At 46.5% G+C, this 19,663-nt stretch overlaps 1 protein-coding gene across 12 annotated transcripts in view; it reads left to right on the forward strand.

Annotated features, from left to right (window-relative positions):
- The window catches only part of MTHFD1L (methylenetetrahydrofolate dehydrogenase (NADP+ dependent) 1 like), a 197,178-nt gene that overhangs the window by 144,773 nt on the left and 32,742 nt on the right, over nt 1–19,663 (forward strand). For 8 of the 12 annotated variants that reach the window (XM_033867839.2, XM_073789737.1, XM_073789738.1 and 5 more), the window contains 2 exons: nt 34–141; nt 2,271–2,423. In XM_033867839.2, coding sequence (XP_033723730.1) covers nt 34–141; nt 2,271–2,423 — 261 coding nt within the window. Of the gene's footprint in view, nt 1–33; nt 142–2,270; nt 2,424–3,592; nt 3,617–8,399; nt 8,490–11,756; nt 12,289–18,056; nt 18,290–19,663 lie in introns of those variants that run through there. The other 4 variants (XR_012324912.1, XM_073789732.1, XM_073789733.1 and 1 more) reach the window with 4 other exon arrangements.

Raw genomic sequence — 19,663 nt, forward strand, 5'->3', positions numbered from 1 at the left:
TTAACGATTTTGTTGTCATTTGTGTTTTCCCAGCTTCCAATTGTGGAAAAGATAAGAACCATCGCCCAGGCTGTCTATGGAGCCGAAGATATTGAACTCTCTCCGGAGGCACAATCCAAAATAGATCGTTACACGGAACAGGTAAACGTTGTGCATTTAGGGGGGAAAATCCAGCTTAGGCTTTTGAAATTATTCACCTTGACTTGAGAGCTGGTGTACGTCCCACCAGCTGAACTTGGCTTAATCTACTCTGTGGTCTACAAAAATTGAATGAATGTCCTTGGGTAGGACGTTAACTGTAATTATGGTGAGAGTACATACATCATTGACTTTTATGGTTATAAATTTGTCTAATACAGGTAGTGTCCCTGTTTATCTGTGTGTGTGAGATCTTCAGCCCCTGCTAGTCAGCCAGAAACATTGAAACTGTTCCTGGATGTGCAGCAGTGGAGTCAAGAGTTAAATAATCTGTAGTGCTTCCTCTTACTGTCTTAAAAACGGTAGCGTGGTGCCAGGTCAGTCAAAGAGGACGGCAGCACATAGAGTTGGGGGTGCTTGGTATTCTTTCTTATACAAGTGCTTCATCGGCTTGGTGGTGAGATTGTCCACAGTGGCTGAAGGCTCCATCGCCTTCTGCCGTGCACATGGCCAAGATTCAGCAGCGAGAGTCTAGTCCTGTAATGGTTATGTCGAACAGGCTCCACTGCGGCGCGTTCGGCCACCTTAACCAAAGGGGCCATGTGCCTCAAACACCCCCTCCAGTTTGCTGTGATCAGATAGAAGTCAGAGCTCTTCAGGAGCTTGCTGGCAAAAGAGCTTCATGATGAGTATCACTGATCTATTTTTTTTTAATCCCCCAACTCCTAAATTCTATTTTTAAAGCATATTTAATATTTTGTCCTGTGCTACCAGCACTAGCCAGGGTATTCTCCCAGGTTTGGTAAGATAGTCGGCAATTCATTTCTTCTTAGGATTTTCCAAGAGCTTAGAATGCTCTTGGCTTGTGCTTTTTCATAAATGATCCTCAGACATTGCTGTACACACTGGCATTGTTCTGCAGTGAAATTTTCACTCATGTGCAATGAAATGAGTAAAATAAGGTCATTGTCATGAGGTGATTTTTTTAAATAACTTTTTAATAATGCTATTTAAGGACTATCATTGATTCGAATATTAGGTCCTTCCTGATGTTTTCTCAGGCTTAAAATCTTCTTTCTTTTGTGAAGTAATACAGTGATGGTATATAGCATATTGGGTTCTTAAAAAATATATTCTTACTGGCAAACTTTTAAATTGGCAAACCCATATCAGTTCATAAAAATTATGTCAATATTTGATTGATCTCTGAAACCCACAATTCTGGGCACCATTTCTGTAGGGCAGTTGTGATCGCCACCCAGCAGATTTCCGATCCGTATCTAAGAGTAAAGGGAACACCCCACCCCCAACCCCCGTTGATAGTACTCTGAAATCTTCCAAATAGTTCTAGGTTGAATCATAAGAAATTCTGTGTGGGTTACCTCTGAAGATTGCATTCCTTTTATCTCTGTCTGTCCACCGAGGGAATGTTCCTTAAAAGTTATGCGTCAAGTATGTGGTTGCAGTTAATTAGCAAAGTCTCTAAGGAGGCACTGTGTACCCTTAATCGGGACCAGGCAGCGAGGACACTGTCCTTTTTGTGAGACCCCACATGTGACTGCCTCCCCTTTCACCTTTGGAACTCTGGGTCAGGCATCGCCTTTGGTCCTTAAAAATAAGAGGCTTAAATAGTGACCTCATCTTGGTTCATATAATGTAATCGCAGATCAAATAGCCATGATTCATAAAACAACACAAAGAGGCTCTTTGCTTCCTGACAGCCTCTAAGAATGAGCGAACAACGGGACTAAAAAGCCTTGTCACAAAGCCTTTCTCCAGATTACCTTTCTGAGTGCCGGATATTAATATCCTTAGAAAGTGGTTTCTACAGCTGCTGCTGCTGCCTGCAGTTATTTGCTTGCCTGCAAATAGCCACCTTTTCTTCAAAGACACACATAATGCTGCCTTTCTGTAACAAGAATTATCCAAAGTAAGTAATCGACACCCTCAACTTGCCAGGTGATGATCTCGTGCAGATGAGTTTTTGTCCCATCTTCTTGTTCAATGAACAGGCAGTAACAAGCACTGTTGTATGTGTGGATCTGAGTCGTGGGGATTCTGTGGAGTGCGGGTCAAACAAGTAGAGATGAACGTTTATGCTCAAGGAACACCTTTCCTTTCCTTTCTTACAGGGTTTTGGCAATTTGCCCATCTGCATGGCTAAGACCCACCTTTCCCTGTCTCACCAACCTGACAAGAAAGGCGTACCCAAGGATTTCGTTCTACCCATTAGTGACGTACGGGCCAGCATAGGTGCTGGGTTCATTTACCCATTGGTTGGAACGGTGAGTGTGTAACATTCTCCAGAAACCTTCCGCAGTCTGTGTTGTCATGATGCCTGAAATCCTTATGCTCTGGGAATGCCTTACAGATTGGGTATTGGGAAGTAATTAATAGTATTTGCTCTTTTCCTAAATACTCTCTTCCACGGTGAAAAATGCACCTGCCATCAGGGTTTGAATTTTTCTTTTCTTTATCTTTTTTTTTTTTTTGCGGTACGCGGGCCTCTCACTGCTGTGGCCTCTCCCGTTGCAGAGCACAGGCTCCAATGCGCAGGGTCAGCAGCCATGGCTCACGGGCCCAGCCGCTCCGCGATCCTACAGCATGTGGGATCCTCCCGGACCGGGGCACGAACCCGTGTCCCCTGCATCAGCAGTTCCTAATCTGCCCTGTCTTCAGGATCCCTTGAGTCATAAAGTCGATTCCCCCCCTCACAGAACATAGAAGACAATAATTTGGGAGGAGCCAGTCTGCTGTTGAAGTGGCGGGGTGGCTTAGTGTAGGGCTTCCGGATCTTCACATCACTGCCCTGAGGATGATAAGACTTCACTGCGGTGGGATAGATGGAGGCCACCACCATGTCCGAGAGGCAGGACCAGCCCCCCACCCCAGGGCTGGGGAGATCAGTCTTTCAGCCTTCACCTCTTTGTCAGCACATTAAGGGGGGAGCTCTGCCTAAGAAAATGAGCAAATCACATGAGTTCTCGTTTTTGACCTTGTTGTGACGGGACATTGTTGCTATGGGATGGTTATTGTTATTTCAAAGCTTCTCTTTGGACGGAGGGGAGATAGCACGGAAGTGAAAGCTTATCAAAGCACTTAAAATCCACGATGATAGGCTTAGTACATAAAATGCTTCATTATAGCCACACAGAGAGATGGTGGTTTCCCTTGGTTTGTCTTCTCATCATGGGACGCCCCTGGATTAGATTCAGCACAAAAAATCTTGATCATCTCTGTTGCTGTCATTGTTGTTACAAGCTGATCAAGTCCAGACAGGAAACATAGCAATTTTTAAAATAAGCCATGTGGCTCTGTTGTTTAGGCAGTGGATGGGTAAAAAGTGCATAATGAGTACAGAGTTGCTTGCCTTCATGTTTACACGTTGCGTCTGATATTGGGCAAAGTGTTTTCAATAAGCGTTTTTTGAATTCTTAATGCCTGTGATGCACAGAGATACTAAGAGGAGTAGCTGTGAGGATATACCAAGAGGAGCAGCGGGCTGAACAGCACGGAGGCATCCAGTACGTGTGGGGTTGGTGTTGGCATTTGAAATATTCTCAGGGCACCGGGGAGGCAGTAGCTATTTCTTACCGGGTTGGGGGCAGGGGGTGTGTGGAAGAAAAAGAGAATCAACCTCTGAACTGGGGAAACGGTGAATTTTGACTCAAAGGCACAGAAATACATGGGACCCTTCCCAGCGTGGTCCAGTGTGGCTGGAGCTGGACAGGGGCTGAGAGGCTGAGAAATGGGATTAGGGTAGCAACACCAGGCCAAACTGTTAAGGATCTCAGCTGCCATCTTAAAGACCTTGGGTTTTATCCCATGCACACTGGGGAGTTACAGTAAGATGGGCTTCATGCCTGGTTTTTATTCTTTTTTTTTTTTTTTTGGCCGCGCCACGTGGCTTGCGGGATCCTAGTTCCCCCACCAGGGATCGAACCTGCGCCCTCAGAAGTGAAAGCCCAGGGTCCTCACTACTGGAAAAGAAAAATGTCTGATTTATATTTTAGAAAAACAGCTCTGGTAGCAAAGTGGAGAATGTTTAGAGGAAAGAGAACCAGACCCAGGGAGACATCGGCTGAGGCCAGAGGTAATCAAGGTTGGCATGGCAGCTGTAGAAGTAAATATGGGGAGTAGAGACGAATTCGAGGTATATTTTTATTTATTTATTTTGCGGTACGCGGGCCTCTCACTGCTGTGGCCCCTCCCGTCGCGGTGATCCGGACGCGCATGCTCAGCCGCTGTGGCCTCTCCCTTCGCGGAGCACAGGCTCCGGACCTGCAGGCTCAGTGGCCATGGCTCACGGGCCCAGCCGCTCCGCGGCATGTGGGATCTTCCCGGACCGGGGCACAAACCCGTGTCCCCTGCATCAGCAGGCGGACTCTCAACCACTGCGCCACCAGGGAAACCCTCGAGGTATATTTTGAAGGTAGCCACCTGCACGTGGGGCTCGGGGCAAAGGACACTTTTGGCCTGAGTGTAGACGGCGATGCTGTCCGTCGCGGAAGGAGCACAGTCAAGAAGACAGATGGGCAGAGCCAGAAATGCGTCTGGCCAGGACGTAGAGAGCTGAAAGGGCTTATAGGATCTATAAAATGGTCTGTGAATCCATGAGAAATACAGACACAGCACTCAGAAGAAAGGAACAGGCAGGAAGAAGGCCCTGAGAGCTTTAAGAATATACATGAGGGTGGACACAGGGGAGAAGCAAGGATATGCACGAGAGAAATAAGCGGTAAAGGATGGTACTAGGAAAAGTGCCATGTTTCCGGAGCCAACGGGGTAACAGGAGCCCTCGAGGGTCTGGGCAGAACCATCGTAGGCGGCACAGGGAGACCAGAGAGTAACCGCAGGAGCTGGCGGTGGAGATTCCCATTGAGGGAGGCACAGCGACGGTGCTGGAAGAGAGAGAAGGGTTCAAATAAAACAGGTTCTGAATGGTAATTTTAGAAAAGGTGCAACTGAAGGTAAAAAAAAATTCAGATCAGTGGTCCAGGGGGCAGACGGGGAGAGGGGCACCAGCGACCTTTTGTGGGTGATGGAAATACTCTATATCAGCGGTCCCCAACCTTTTTGGTACCAGGGACCAGTTTCATGGAAGACAGTTTTTCCACGGATGGGGGAGGGGGGACGTTTCAGGCCATAGTGCGAGCAATGGGGAGCAATGGGGAGCAGCAGATGAAGCTTCGCTCGCTCCCTTGCCGCTCACCTCCTGCCGTGCAGCCGGGTTCCTAACAGGCCGCGGACTGATACCGTTCCATGGCCTGGGGGTTGGGGACGCCTGCTCTATATTTTAATTGTGGTGGTGGATCCATGACTGTATACGTGTGTCAAAACTCATAGACCTACACGTTTTTAAAGGGTAAAATTTATTGAGCATAATTTAATCTTATCTCAGTTAACAAAAACACGAGGAGAGCTTGCTTTATATTCCTTAGAATGGCCTCCCTGACGGCAGCTCCTCAGGGCCAAAGATCTGGTCTTCAGTCCATGAAGGCCTTTGCTTAGCAGAGCACAGCAGGGTAGTACCCGCCCAGAGGGACCAGGGACAAGCGGCCACGAGGGTCCCAAAGAGCATGGAACAGTGGACACAACTGAGGAGGGAATTAGCTGAGTTCCTAATCTGCCCTGTCTTGTCCTGCACAGATTTGAAGTCCTACAGTAGTTCTCCCAACAGATTCATTCATTCAGGGGACGTGCACATGGCCCTGTGCTCCATGCCGTGGGGAGCCCCCAGTAAAGCAGCTTTCTCCACTTCAGGCAGCTAGTAAAGGTAGATAGAAGGGAATTAACAAAGACAGTGGTTTGGTGTAAAAAATCGTGAGTCAATAAATGATACCTTCTGAGTATCTGAGCATTTAAAAGTCATTAAATACCAATCATAATTTTAAATCTGTGGGGTCACTAAGCAAATAGTTGCTTGTGAGTCTCCTCCCACCTCAACTAATACCCTCACATCCACAGCCTTGTAAGACCAGTTCTGGAAAGCCAGGGTTCCATCAGCCACAGCTTGTGTGTGTGTGCATGACCACGAGTCCATCCCTCCGCCCCTCTGCTCCTCCTGGACGCCGGGCTGGTAGTTAGAAAATGAAGGTGTGAGCAGTCCTCGAGGGGTGGCCTCCGGCTGCCTGGGTTCCCTGAGGAGGTCCCAAGCCTCCACCCCCGGGTGGAGCTGTAAGCGGCAGGGCCCCGCGGTAAAATCCTCCAAAACAATCACGTGAGGAGCGAGGAAGGAAGCAGTTCCTGGAGGTCAGGAAGCATCACGTGGAGGCGGTGACCTGTGGTCTGCTTTCTGTGACAGAGCAGGAAGCCGCTGGTGTCCAGGGCAAACGCAACGCAGGAGGCCAGGATCGCCTAATAAGGGCTGGTATTTACTTTTACTTGACCCCGTCCGGGGCCCTGCCACAGTCTGTGAGAATGCTTCTAAGATTCATCATACGTGTGGGAGACCCAGTGTAGTAATTTCCTGCTGAGATGACCGAGGCAAAGGGGGATGGGGACACTGGGGGGGCCTGGCTCCTGCAGGTGGGAAAATTCTAGCCTGATGAATCACCCTGACTCAACACGGGCTTATTCAAGTGCCTCTGAAGCACACATCCGTCTCTCCCCTCCAGGAAAAAAGCCCGAACTGAGACCTCAAAATCAGAAAGCCCCTCCGTTTTTCTGCATGGCTCGTTCATTCATTCACACATTCATTTATACCTGTCGGGTGGGAGGTGCTGTAAGCCACATGGGGGTGAACGAGCTCCAGTCCTCTCCCGAGGGGCCTTACGGCAGATGCTGGAAGGAAAATCATACACGTGCAGAGCACCGTGGGCTTTACAGCAGAGGAGAAATCCCTTCTGGGGTGTCCTCAGGGGACGCCCGTCCTCCTGGCTGCCTACTAGGTCTGAAAGTGGAGGATCTCAACACAGGCATGCCCCTCCTCAAACAATGAACATCTCCAGCTCTGCTGACTTTGGCAGATCGCACGGTGAAGTGCTGGAGAGTTTGGTTTTTTCCCCTCCAGATTTAGTTTTCTAAATATTTACGTTACCTTCCATCCTTACTTAGAGGCCAAAGTTTTCTACCACTGAATGATTTCATCATGTTTTATTTAGTTACTGCTTTAATTGGAGTTGATCACCAATTTGTGACCTCCAGTTGGTGTAGACACTTTACCAGTACATTTCACTTCCTGGTGCTGTTTTTATAGAAACACCCAGTCGTACATGGGTTCCTCAGCTAGGGCCATCTAAGACCTTTGCCCCATCCTTATGTGCACTGGCAGTGTTTTCTATCTCATTTTTCCTTCCTAAAATATCTTCGTTCCTACTAAGCTCCGTGTGTATCCTTGCCTCTCTTTAATGGCATTATTCTTGTATATTCTTTCCATCATATTATTGAACGCTACAAAAGAGTATAAAATCCTTGACCAACACACCACCACTTAGTACCTCTCCTTGTAAGAAATAGTTTAGCAAATCCAGGTCTTTGATGTGGGGAGAAAAGAGCAGACTGTTTTTAAGATTTTCCAGCCCTATAGTCTACAGATTACCCTGTTAAGTTTCCAAAAATTCTTTCAAAGCTTATGGTTTCGAGTGCTCGATAAATCTCATAACTTATAAAACTTCTCCAAAACAATCTCATTCCCCACCCCTTCCCCAGTTTAGTAGGTGGTCTTTGTCTGGTGGTCCCATTGCTTTGATATTGTCTTTAGGTTTTTATAATTTATCAGGGCTGTTTAATCACTTGACATAAATTTTGTGACATAAAAACATTAATATGTAAGCAAAGTTTATAAAATTATATTATTGGGAAATAAATTACATTCCATATAGAAAAGACTAAAAAGACACCAAAATGTTGACAGGGGGCTGTGATATTATGAACAGCTGCTTTTCTTTTCTGCTTATTTCAAATGACTGCATCAAGGATATGTCACTTTCATGACATGAAAATACAATAAATAGAGAAATGGTAAACTGAAAGTACTTGGGGAAACGTTTAGCCAGGGCCAGTTAGTTGCAAGGGAGTCAGAGTACACGTATGGCAGGCGGCATTAGGCTGGTAGAATCATCTTGCCCTTCCTGGCTTTCTTGTAGTGTTTTAGCACCTGAAAATTGGGACACCAAAGAATGGACAAAAGAGCTGGAATGTTCCTCTAAGAAGTGCGCTCCTGAGTATGGTTTGTCGAGTCTTGTCAGATGTTTGCTGGCCCCAAACTCTGCTAAGGAAATGCAAGATCGTTTTTTCCATGTTAATTTGTTTTCGTGCAGGGCTTCCTCACACAGTGACGTGTTGTCAGAACAGTTGGCTTGGAGAGGTGTCCAACCAAGTGTGAATTCCTAGCAGAAGTCCATTTGAAGGTAGTTTTTGGTGTCTCGGACTCTTTTCCTTTGATATCACATCAAGGCAATGAGATTAGCTCCTTAGAGGAACTTAGAAGTCCTCTTGAATATGAAGTCTTCTCTATTGACAAACTTAGGACACAAAATTAGGACCTAATGGTTATTAAGGACAAGAATATGAGCTGGAATCTTGGGCTTAAGCCATCCTGCAGTTTACCCTGAAGGGATTAAGACTTCCTACAGCGTTTACGTGGTGTTCGGTGCCAGTTAGAGCCTTTCTGGGGGACACAGTGGCTACTTGAAACTGTGGAGAGAATCCTAGGGCTTTGGCCTCACAGACCAATGGGGAGAGAGAAGCACCTAGGCTGGGGGCTGTAAGATGCAGTGCGTCAGAGCTCCCAGTCCGTCTGGAGCAGTGATTCTCACTGGGCAGTTCCCCTGTCCCTTCCTACACCCTTCACTTTGGCCCCTGTGCTCTTTCTGGAACAGACCGTGTGATCCTGGGCACTGAATATATATGTACATGCCATGATTGGTCTGGGCTGGCCCCATCAGAGCATGGAAATCTGTCCAGGGAAAGGGGACTAAAACATCATCAGTAAAACAAACAGCTCATTGAACGAGCAAACGGGCCCTGGTGTGGCCTCCATTTCCACTCTGACCTGACCTGGCCACATCTCTACACAGGTGCCCCACTGACAACCTCGCTTAGCTTGACTCTGGAAAGCAGGAAACTGCTGGAGCGTGTTTGGGAAATCAGTGATGTCATCCACAGCGAATGCTGGGTGGAGAGTTACTGGTCTGCGGGGAACGGGGGCCAGTGAAAGCGCAAGCTGGGGCCCCACCCAGCCAAGTCATTGCCGTTTTCTTTCTCACATTTCAGTTAAGCTCACTTTGTTTTCCGTTCTCCTCCCTCTCCTGTAAAAGTATGTACTGAATGTTTTGCTTCCGCTGCATCTGATTCAGGTCAGTGGTGAAGTTATTCTGCAGCTCAGTGGGGAGATGTTTTCCTCCTGGCACACCGACCCTACTCAGGGATGCATAGTTACAAACTCGGTGCACTCGGTTAGGCATGAATTAACTCAGACCTTGTAGGTTTCAACCCAGTGCGCTACTCCTCACATTTTCCAGAGATTCATGGCCAGGTACACACACTCCCTCCTCAAGCTGCCTTTATTTTTTTAAATAAATAAATTTATTTATTTATTTATTTTTGGCTGCGCTGGGTCTTCATTGCTGTGCAAGGGCTTTCTCTAGTTGCAGAGAGGGAGCTACTCTTGGTTGCAGTGTGCAGGCTTCTCATTGGGTGGCTTCTCTTGTTGCAGAGCACGGGCGCTCGGCATGCAGGCTTCCGTAGTTGTGGCGCGTGGGCTCAGTAGTTGTGGCTCGCGAGCTCTAGAGCACAGGCTCAGTAGTTGTGGCGCATCAGCTTAGCTGCTCCGCGGCATGTGGGATCTCTCCCCGGACCAGGGCTCGAACCCATGTCCCCTGCATTGGCAGGTGGATTCTTCACCACTGCGCCACCAAGGAAGTCCCCCCAAGCTGCCTTTAAATGAGATGGCTAAGCAGTCGTGTTGTCAAGAGCTTCCCGTCCTGTGAGATCACACAGAAGGTCTGTCGGAAGCTCAGCGTTGGGCATATTTCCTGCAAAATCATCCACTCCTCCTCTCTCCTTTCCCTCACTCTCCTCTTGCCTTACTTTCCCCACACACACCACCCACCACCCCCCCCGACAAATAAAGAAGCTCTTAGCTTTATTTATTTATTTATTTATTTTTTCCCCAGTACGCGGACCTCTCACTGTTGTGGCCTCTCCCGTTGCGGAGCACAGGCTCCGGACGCGCAGGGTCAGCGGCCATGGCTCATGGGCCCAGCGCAGGCTCAGCGGCCATGGCTCATGGGCCCAGCCACTCCGCGGCATGTGGGATCTTCCCGGACCGGGGCACGAACCCGTGTCCCCCACATCGGCAGGCGGACTCTCAACCACTGCGCCACGAGGGAAGCCCTCTTAGCTTATTTTTTTTAAGTCTCTTCAAGTGACCTTCCTAACTCCCATGTTCCCTGGCCCCAGTTAACCCGACACCTGAAATCTCTGTGATTAGTTTGAAATCATCCAGACTCGCTGCACACAAAAGAGTATAAAATCCCTCCCCATCTGGCCTCACTTCCTTTGTATCGCTGTGTCCTTTCACCCCATTTGTGTGGACCTGGTCGGGTTCCTCTTCTCCACCCAGCTTGGGTCTCTCTCCCACTGCTCTTCTTATCTCTACATCAGGATTTCCTGCTTTCTCCCAAACGTGCCCTTCCTCTGGAGCAGGCATCCCTCACTTCCTTGTATCCTGACGTGGCTGCAGCAAGTGGCCCAGTTGCTCTGTGACCATGCCCACTTCCCGGTGTCCAGAGGAGAGGCACACGTGTATCTGTCCAGCAGGAGATAACTCATCCCTGCCTTTTCAGTCTGGCATGTTTCAGCAGAAGGGAAGTGACCAGCGGCATTCTCGATTTCCAGAAACTGTTTATCAGGTTGATGAGACACAGGAAGCTTTGTGACTCAGGAAAATGTTTGCCCCTCTACCACATACTGTTATCTAGGTCTAGTCCATTTGTTTCAATGACCTTTTCTCCCTGAGTTTGATGCTAATGTTGTTTTGTTTTGTTTTAATATTGTGGTTTTTTAAATTTTATTTATTTTTATCTTTTGCTACGTTGGGTCTTCGTTGCTGCGCGCGGGCTTTCTCTAGTTGCAGCGAGCGGGGGCTACTCTTTGTTGCAGTGCGAGGGCTTCTTATCGCTGTGGCTTCTCTTGTTGCGGAGCACGGGCTCTAGGCACGCAGGCTTCAGTAGTTGTGGCATGCGGGCTCAGTAGTTGTGGCTTGTGGGCTCTAGAGCGCAAGCTCAGTGGTTGTGGCGCATGGGCTTAGTTGCTCTGTGGCATGTAGGATCTTGCCAGACCAGGGCTCAAACCCATGTCCCCTGCACTGGCAGGCGGATTCTCAACCACTGCACCACCAGGGAAGTCCAATGCTAATATATTTTTAGCATAAATATAAAATTACTTCAAATGAAATCAGCCTCAGCCTGGGAAACGTGCTGAGTAATAACGTTACCAGATATTTCTATTATTGAGTTAATTATTTTTTAATTGGCTTAAATTTTTAACCTACCACTAGTCATCCCTATGTGTAGGCTCTGTCTTTCTTACTTTCTATGAACCTAGAAAAGGGTACTTGTGGCGCCTAAGTGTCCACCCCTATCATCAGCGTACTGACCTTTTGTTTTCTCTAGGGATTGATGAAATTGGCCCATTCCTCTTCCACTTCCATCTCTAGCCTACTTGTTTCCTGCCACATTTAGCAGTTTGGATTCAGAGCATAAAACTGCCAATCAAGATATACGCAAGTCAGAAGGAAAGACATCCATGAAAGTGTCTGGCGCTCGTGGCGCTTCTCTTTGTTCTGTGCCTCTTGGTTGCCTTTGTTTACTTTGTTATCCTAGTCCGTACTAAGAGGCATATAGTCAGAAGCAGCTAAGCAGTTTAAGAAAGGGTAATAAAATTAATACAAACCAAAATACCAGCTTTCAAATTAAATAAATGGGCCACCGTCAGAGTCAGTTGGAGCATTTGGTGGGAATGAATGAACAGGAAGAAAAGCTAGATTGAGAAGAAGGATATGACGCTTTCAACTGGGATTGTAATTTGAGGGAGGAATATGGTTGATGTTATCTGGAGCTCATAGCAGTTCACAGGCTTAACTATGTACGTGTTCATCAGAGTATCCACCCATGGACATCAGATTAAACGTTAAAATAAAAATAGTATATGTCCCTATAAAACATTTGTGGTATACTGCTTTTGGAAAAGTTGGTTCCCCCCTGCTGTTTTCTGGGTATCATTGAAAATTCAAAACATTTTATACCAGTGACTATAGCCAGATCTAATTAAATCAGGGAACAAGTATAAAGTAGGTATTAGAGAAATAGTTTATGTTGAGTTAAGTGATCAAACAGAGGTATTTATGTACATAGTCCCTGGAAGACCCAGAATGAAAATTCATAGTCACACTGCCACCCTTCTGTAAGGATTTCCAGGGGTACCTGCATTACGTATGTGCCCTTGGCCAGTGTGCTGAGGGGGAGACCTAGGGCTAAGAATACAAGCTGAATCCATAGTGTATGTCAGTCTCCTGTTTGAGACTTACCCCAACCCCAAGAATCAGCTCTGGGGAGTGTAAAGCCTGTGAAAGTCACTGGGTAACCCCCGTGCTTCTTTGTTCCTTCCAAAATCCATCATCCAGTTCTCAAATTTATCTGTGTTTCTTCTCTGAAGACATATTTACTCACTCCAGAACCTTCCCCCAGGACTGGCATTGTGACCCCCTACTCACCTCCCAACACTGCATTTCTCACTCAAGCACACCTCTGCCTTTGTGCTGCCAGCTCTACCCAGCTAAGGTCTCTTGCAGTTATTTCCTTTGGGTGTCCTATCCTTTATCAAGTCGCCTTACCCAGTGTCTCCTGTTAATCCAGGCCTCCCCAGGGTAAAGACCCTGCCTTTGGTTCCCTTGATCTGTCCACACTGGGGAGTCCAGTGTAGAACGTACGGCTGAGCCAACCCAGTGTGAGGGGGTCAGCCAGCTGCGCGGAGGGCACGGGGGTCCTTAAGGTGTCCTCTGCCGATGTGACCTCACAGTATCAGGATCTCCACTCCAGTCCCGGTCTGGAAAAGCACATCTTGTAAGACACTAAGGGGACAGGCTCAAATGCCCACCTATCTTATCTGCTTGTAACTCCAGCCTTTCGGGGTCAGTGCCGTAGCCCTTCTTTTCAAACCAGTTACTGACCAGCAATGCTATAAATCAGGTCTAAATATATTTTTCTTAACGTGTTTAGATATGGACTTACAGATCGAATATCTCACCAAGCTGTATCACTTGGCATACGGCCGTTTGTGTGGAAACTGCTTGTCACATTTTGTGTTAATGAATCTCAGCCCTCATTTCAGTGGGAATAATAATAATAATAATAAATAATAGCTCTTCTTACTACAGGCCAGACACTCTTCCCAATGCTTTATGTAGATGAGCTCATTCATTACCCCTCGTACCAGCCCTGTGAGCCAAGTTAGTGATAAATGGCCAAGGAGAGCTCCAGCGCTCCATGAATATGAAGGTTTATGAGATCTTTGCACAAGAATAACTTAAATTTTGAACATCTTGATATTTTCTTTTCAGTAGGTCAGTCAGTGTGTATTTCCGATGCCGTGTGTGCTGCACACTGAGACATAAAACAAAGCGTAGGGGCTTCCCTGGTGGCGCAGTGGTTGGGAGTCCGCCTGCCGATGCAGGGGACACGGGTTCGTGCCCCGGTCCGGGAAGATCCCACGTGCCGCGGAGCGGCTGGCCCCGTGAGCCGTGGCCGCTGAGCCTGCGCGTCTGGAGCCTGTGCTCCGCGAGGGGAGGGGCCACAGCGGCTGAGCCTGCGCGTCCGGAGCCTGTGCTCCGCAACGGGAGGGGCCACGGCAGTGAGAGGCCTGCGTACCGCAAAAAAAAAAAAAAGCATAAAAGGTGGTGCCACCCTTCAGGGACAGCAGGATGCTTGGATAATAGAGCGTCAACACCGGGAAATTAAAGCAAATGGTTTGTGCAGTTCGCTTGCCACAAGGAAGGCATAAACGATCCATGCAGTAAAACCTCAAAGAAAGCCAAGACCACAGTGGGACTTTGGTAGGCTGGGAAGGTTGGCTAGAGATTGGGGCCTTGGGTAACATGCTGGGGCATACTAGGACGTTTGAGATTTTGTGGGTGGAGGACCACCTGGCATCAGTCACCTGAAGGAAGTAGAGACAGGTCAGGAGCCCTTAGTGCATGTGGTATAGGCCCAGGATGGGGGCAGTAGTGGTAGAAATGGAGAGGATGGTGTGTGGCCAGGAGACGACTGGGAGTCACAGAAACTGCACATGGATGGAATATGAGGAGGGGTCCAAGGTGACTCCCGAGGACCTGGAAGGAAGGGCGCACAAAGAGCGAGCTGGTGTTTCAGTGGAGGTGACTGGGAGCGCCATGTTGCCTGAGGTGCCTGTTGGATTTCCCCGTCAAGTCATCCATCAGCCAGTTAGAAATTCATTTTTGGAGCTCTGGAGAGAGGCCAGAGCAAAAACATGGAGACTTCTTTTACGTTCGGGTGATACAGTCTCCAAGTTCCCTTCCAATTCAAAACATTGTTGCCTGTCTGACGTGCACTATGCACTGGGTGACCGAGGCGGGAAAGACCCAGCCCCTGCCCTGGATGCTTAGTGCTGACAGACTAATAGATCCAAGCAAAGTGTTGAAGGTGCCGGGTTGAGGAAGGGGTGCTCGCTTCTCCTGAGGGAAAGGACAGCCGTGCAGAGAAGCTGCCTGGAAGTGCCCTTGGTGTCCTGAAAAAGGGCAGCGTTTAGGGGGGAATCATTCCAGACAGACCAGTGGGCAGGCACCTGACTGCAGATGCCCTTAGACCCTGTAGTTAGGAGTTGAACTTGACCGTGAAGGCAGTGGGAGGGAGCCCTTAACCAATGGAAGGATATAATGAGATCATTCCAAGGCCTCTGCCTTGACAGCTCCAGGGGGCCCTTCACAGCAGTAAGTGTGAATGGTTGTCCCTGGGCATGGGCAGGGCCACCTCCTGCATGGCCACAACAGAAGGTCTCTGGGTCATTCTTTATTGCCTTTGAGGCAGAAAAGCAAAACTTCCAGCAGTTTCCCTTGCCCGGGCTGGTGAGCCCTGTTCCAGGCTGGACCTTGTACTAGGTAACAAGGAAAGCCAGAAGCGTCAAAACGGGCAGCTCCAGGCTGTGTCTGGGGACAGATGAGCTGTTTCTGCACTCTATGCGGTTGCCTGTAGTGAAATACTATTTCTGTGTCCATTTAGTCATTAAGCCTCGGTAATTTGGTTTCTGAATGGACCGTGATTTGCTGCAGGTCAGAGGCTTTGAAAGTTGTTTCAAGCTACATTACACAAATAAAGAGAATTCTCCTAAAAATAAAGGAAGTAATCTCTTCTCTGTCTGAGACACCATGCATAATTTGTCGAACTTGCACAAATATTTCCAACCCATCAGAATCCTCTGTTTTCAGCGTGTTTGCCGCTCTATCACAATTATTATAAGCCCATGGGGACCAGTAACCTGGGTTTCCACTATCTTTGCTCTTTCTTTTTATGGAGCGGTTCAGTCTGCTTACAGGTGGCAAAGAGTTAACTTGTCATCAAAGCTGTAATATCACAATGATATGTGAAAAGTTCTCCCTGAAGTGTAAGTGCCAAGTACCTGCTCATATTAAGAGACAGTTTTTTGTTTGGGCCTGAAAATAATTATAACAAGGACTCTTCTGCAAAAGGTCGGTTCTCCAAGTTGCATATGGTCAGTCCAGCTCCCCGTTCCGTGATGTGGTTGGCGTTCCCTCCGAAGTTTATAAAATAATGAATTTAGTAAATGACTCATTTGTAGTCCTTTATGCCATCTATTTAAAGAAATAGTTTTCACATGGGTAAAAATCATTGCATAGGTAGCTGTAAGTTCTTTATTATTTACAATAACCACAAGTGACTTCTTTTTTTTTTTTTCGAAGTTGTTTTGACAGCCGGAGGTTGTTATTTTAATTTTGATAAGTTTGTCACAAAGAATGGAATGTGCTCCATTTTAGAGATGGAAAAGTTTGGACAGGGAGAGAGGAGAGAGGCACCACCTAACAATGGGATTCCAAAAGGAGATCTATTTGACTTCTTTGAAGTGCTTTTAGTTTTCATTTGCGGCTTAAATTGGAACCTGCTATCTTTCTTTGGAGTAGAATGCATTACAGACAGAAAAAAAAAATATATCGCTGTAACCACATCACTGGAAAAAGAACAGAAGATTTCAGGAAGAAGAAGAATATTAAGTGTATGGATTAGAATTTCAGACAGAGTCTTCTTGTCTTTGGACAATAAATAGTTAATGGTACATGGAAACCCTGATGGGGAATCTCTGCAGCACTGAAAAAAAAATGCCCATAAATCCCTCTTCAGCACTTCTTTGTGTTCACACATTCAAGCTGAGGACAAGGGTGGAATGTCCAGTTCATCTCAAGTGCACGGGGCTACTCTGCATCTTACCCTGACATCCTGTCCTCCTTCCTGTGTTATCAACATGCAGGCACTGCTCTCTGTGTATTATTAAACACAAACAAAAACTCTGTCTACAGTAGTTCTGTACGTTTTCACAGATCTTCTATTGTGATTTTATTTCTTCCGTATCTTCTCTGTTGAGCACATAAGCTCACATCTTTCTAGCCCCCAAAATAATCCATTCTCTTCCCCTAGATGTAATGTGTGATGTGAAAAGGAATCATTGAAGGGAGGGTTAAAGATACTAATGTCTGGATAGTTTCAGGACCGGAATGATTGTCTCTAAATACATACAGCAGCTATATGCTTATAATGTTTAATGACTTGGAGAAATAACTGGTTTGTTTAGTGGGAAAATAAATGGGATTCATAGACTATAATGTCAACGGTGTAAAAATGCATAGAAAAAGCAAGTAGAAACAAAGGGATGTTTACTTAAATTACAACGATAAAAATTAAAACTGTAATCAGCACTAACATCAGAGCCAGACAGCGTTTTCAGCAGTATATATTAACTCATCTGATGCTCACTGCCCCCTTCCAGGTAGGTAACGTCACTGCCCTTGTTTACACAGAGGGAAACCGAGGACAGAGACATTAAGTAAATTGCCCTGATCATGGAGCCAGTAAGTAGTAAAGCCGTGATTCAGCCCCATCGTTGCCTCCTCAGAAATATTATATCGTCTTCCTGCTGATCATATGGCCTTATTTTCACATCCTATCCATTACTGGACACGAGCCTTGATTCTGGTAGCTGTCCAATTAGAAAGAGTGGCTTCAAACGACCTGTTCTAAAACTAATCCCATTATGTGAGCAGATGATATCCAAAACCTTATTGCTTGATAGCCATTAATTGCATTATAGCTTTAATATTGTAGTAACTTAGGATAAACTGTCTAACTAAACTTTGGGTTGCTTGGCAGAAAGCTGTGTTGCTCAAAGGTAAATTTTTCATTGTGACATTTTTCAACCAGGCTTTCCTGGTTGAAACTATTGCCTTGAGTATCTTCTAAATCAGAATAATGTCACCCTTTTTTTTTTTTTTTTTTTGATGTGGATCTTGGTGTTTCTGTCACCCATTAATGAATGTGCTTTAAAAGGTCAAAGGGGTCCAGAATTGTTTTCTACTGAGCTCTTTCTCTCTTGGGGATAGGTTGGTCATCTCTTCAGGTGAGAGACTTGATTTGGTTCCTTAATTTCACAAAAGTATTGTCAACCCTACCAGCCCAATGATTGATGTGCTAGGCCGTAGGACCCTGCTCAGCCAGCGTGATAGAATAGAGTCAGTCCCTGCTGTCCCTGGAGATTATAACCCTGACCTGTCGGCTGCCAGGCCCAGCGCTTGGCACACAGTAGGTTCTAGCTATTGAATGAATTTCTTCCGATCTTAAGTGACAGTAGTATTTTGGGGTTATTTACTTTGTTTTCTGTGCTGTTTTCCCAAGGAAATGGAAATACCTTTTCAAGACACATCGTTGGCCTGAGTGTTCTCCCCTTTTTCTTGGGTTGTCAAGAAGCTCTGAAACTAATAAACAGCTCGGTTCTAATAACTGTAGGATGCCTGGACCACACACCTACTTTCTAACAGGACCTTGACGTTTATTCAGTGTATATTTTCCTGATTCCTGTCAATTTCTTAAACTTCATTTTAAAGTAAAAGCCTCCTGAAGTTGTTTGCTGAAAACCTCCGCCTTCTGAAACCAGACTTCAGAAGATTAGGGGGCAAAGTCGAAATAAAGATACCACCCAGAATGCTCCAGGGCTAAAGAGATCTAGACTTTCTCACACACACACACACACACACTCATACAATATGTATACAATAAAATGTGTTCCTACCGTATCTTTCTCAATGCATACACTGCCCAGAATAGTCTTACCTTTGAGGAAAGCACTACACAAAATCCTTATTTTCATTGCCATTCAGGGACGCCCCACGGCTTATAGATTAGCGGTTTCAATTTCTTCTTTCCGTGTTTCATTTCCGTACCTAGTAAGGGCTTAAGCTGATTGACCGCACTGACGTTTTAATGAAATATAAATAGCTTCACAGAGAGACAAGAACGATATGTATCTAGTGCAGCTTGAGACTCTGGGCAGGTCGGGACCATGTTGGGTTTCATAAAGGAGCAGGAAGTATGGGGGCACTGATTCTTGGGGTCTGTCACATCCGTGTTTGGCCTTTGGTGGAGGCTGCTTTTCTGATCCTGCAGAAGCTTGTTGGTACTCTTTGCAGAAATGTGCCATTTGCTTGCTTTTAAGGATGACCCACAGGCCAGCAAGAATCATGAACTGCATTATACACTTGCAAATTCTTCAGTGACATCGATGATAATTAGCCTACAGAAGCCCATTTAACCCTCATGATAGAGCTGTACCATGAAAATTATGCTTTGTGGGATACGTGTCATTTGTCCCCCACCTCCCCAGAAGGGAGAGCCACGGCTCACGCACACACCCAACCCTGTACCTGCAGCAAAGCCCTGGTCCCCTCCTTCCCGAGGACTCCTGCCCCCATCTGCATGGCTGAGCATGGCCTGGCCAAGTGCTAAGAGCATCTGCAGGTGTGGACCATGGGTTGTTTTTACTGTTTTAACTTATTTGATGACACTTGAACCAATATAGCGCCTTTCTCAAAACTTCGGAAGGAATTTTTTTTTTTTTTTCCACCAGAAGTGAGACAGCATCAGGATGAAGGGCAGGATGGTGCCGTGGTGAGCGCCCTAAATGAGGCATTGCCCCATCTCGACTTAAAGTCTTGCCTCTGCCCCAGGCCAAGGCCCTTCACCTCGCTGATGAGATGACGGCCTCTGGTCTCTGTCAGCTCCAAGCCACTGTAGTCCTAAACTGGATGTTGATTGGGTTTTTTATCAAATCAGAGTATAAAATTTGAGCATGTCCTTCTCTTTTGTGAGAAACGACAACTGCTAAATGATGCAGATTTTCTAAAAGCTATCAGGTACTTACCTAAGTATTAAGGCCCTTCTCTTACCATTTTGTTAAATAATTTTTATTCCTGAAAACTAACCGAGATACTGAGTATTCTTGCTAA

This window comes from Tursiops truncatus, chromosome 12 (assembly GCF_011762595.2).
Source record: "Tursiops truncatus isolate mTurTru1 chromosome 12, mTurTru1.mat.Y, whole genome shotgun sequence".
Lineage (NCBI taxonomy): Eukaryota > Metazoa > Chordata > Mammalia > Artiodactyla > Delphinidae > Tursiops > Tursiops truncatus.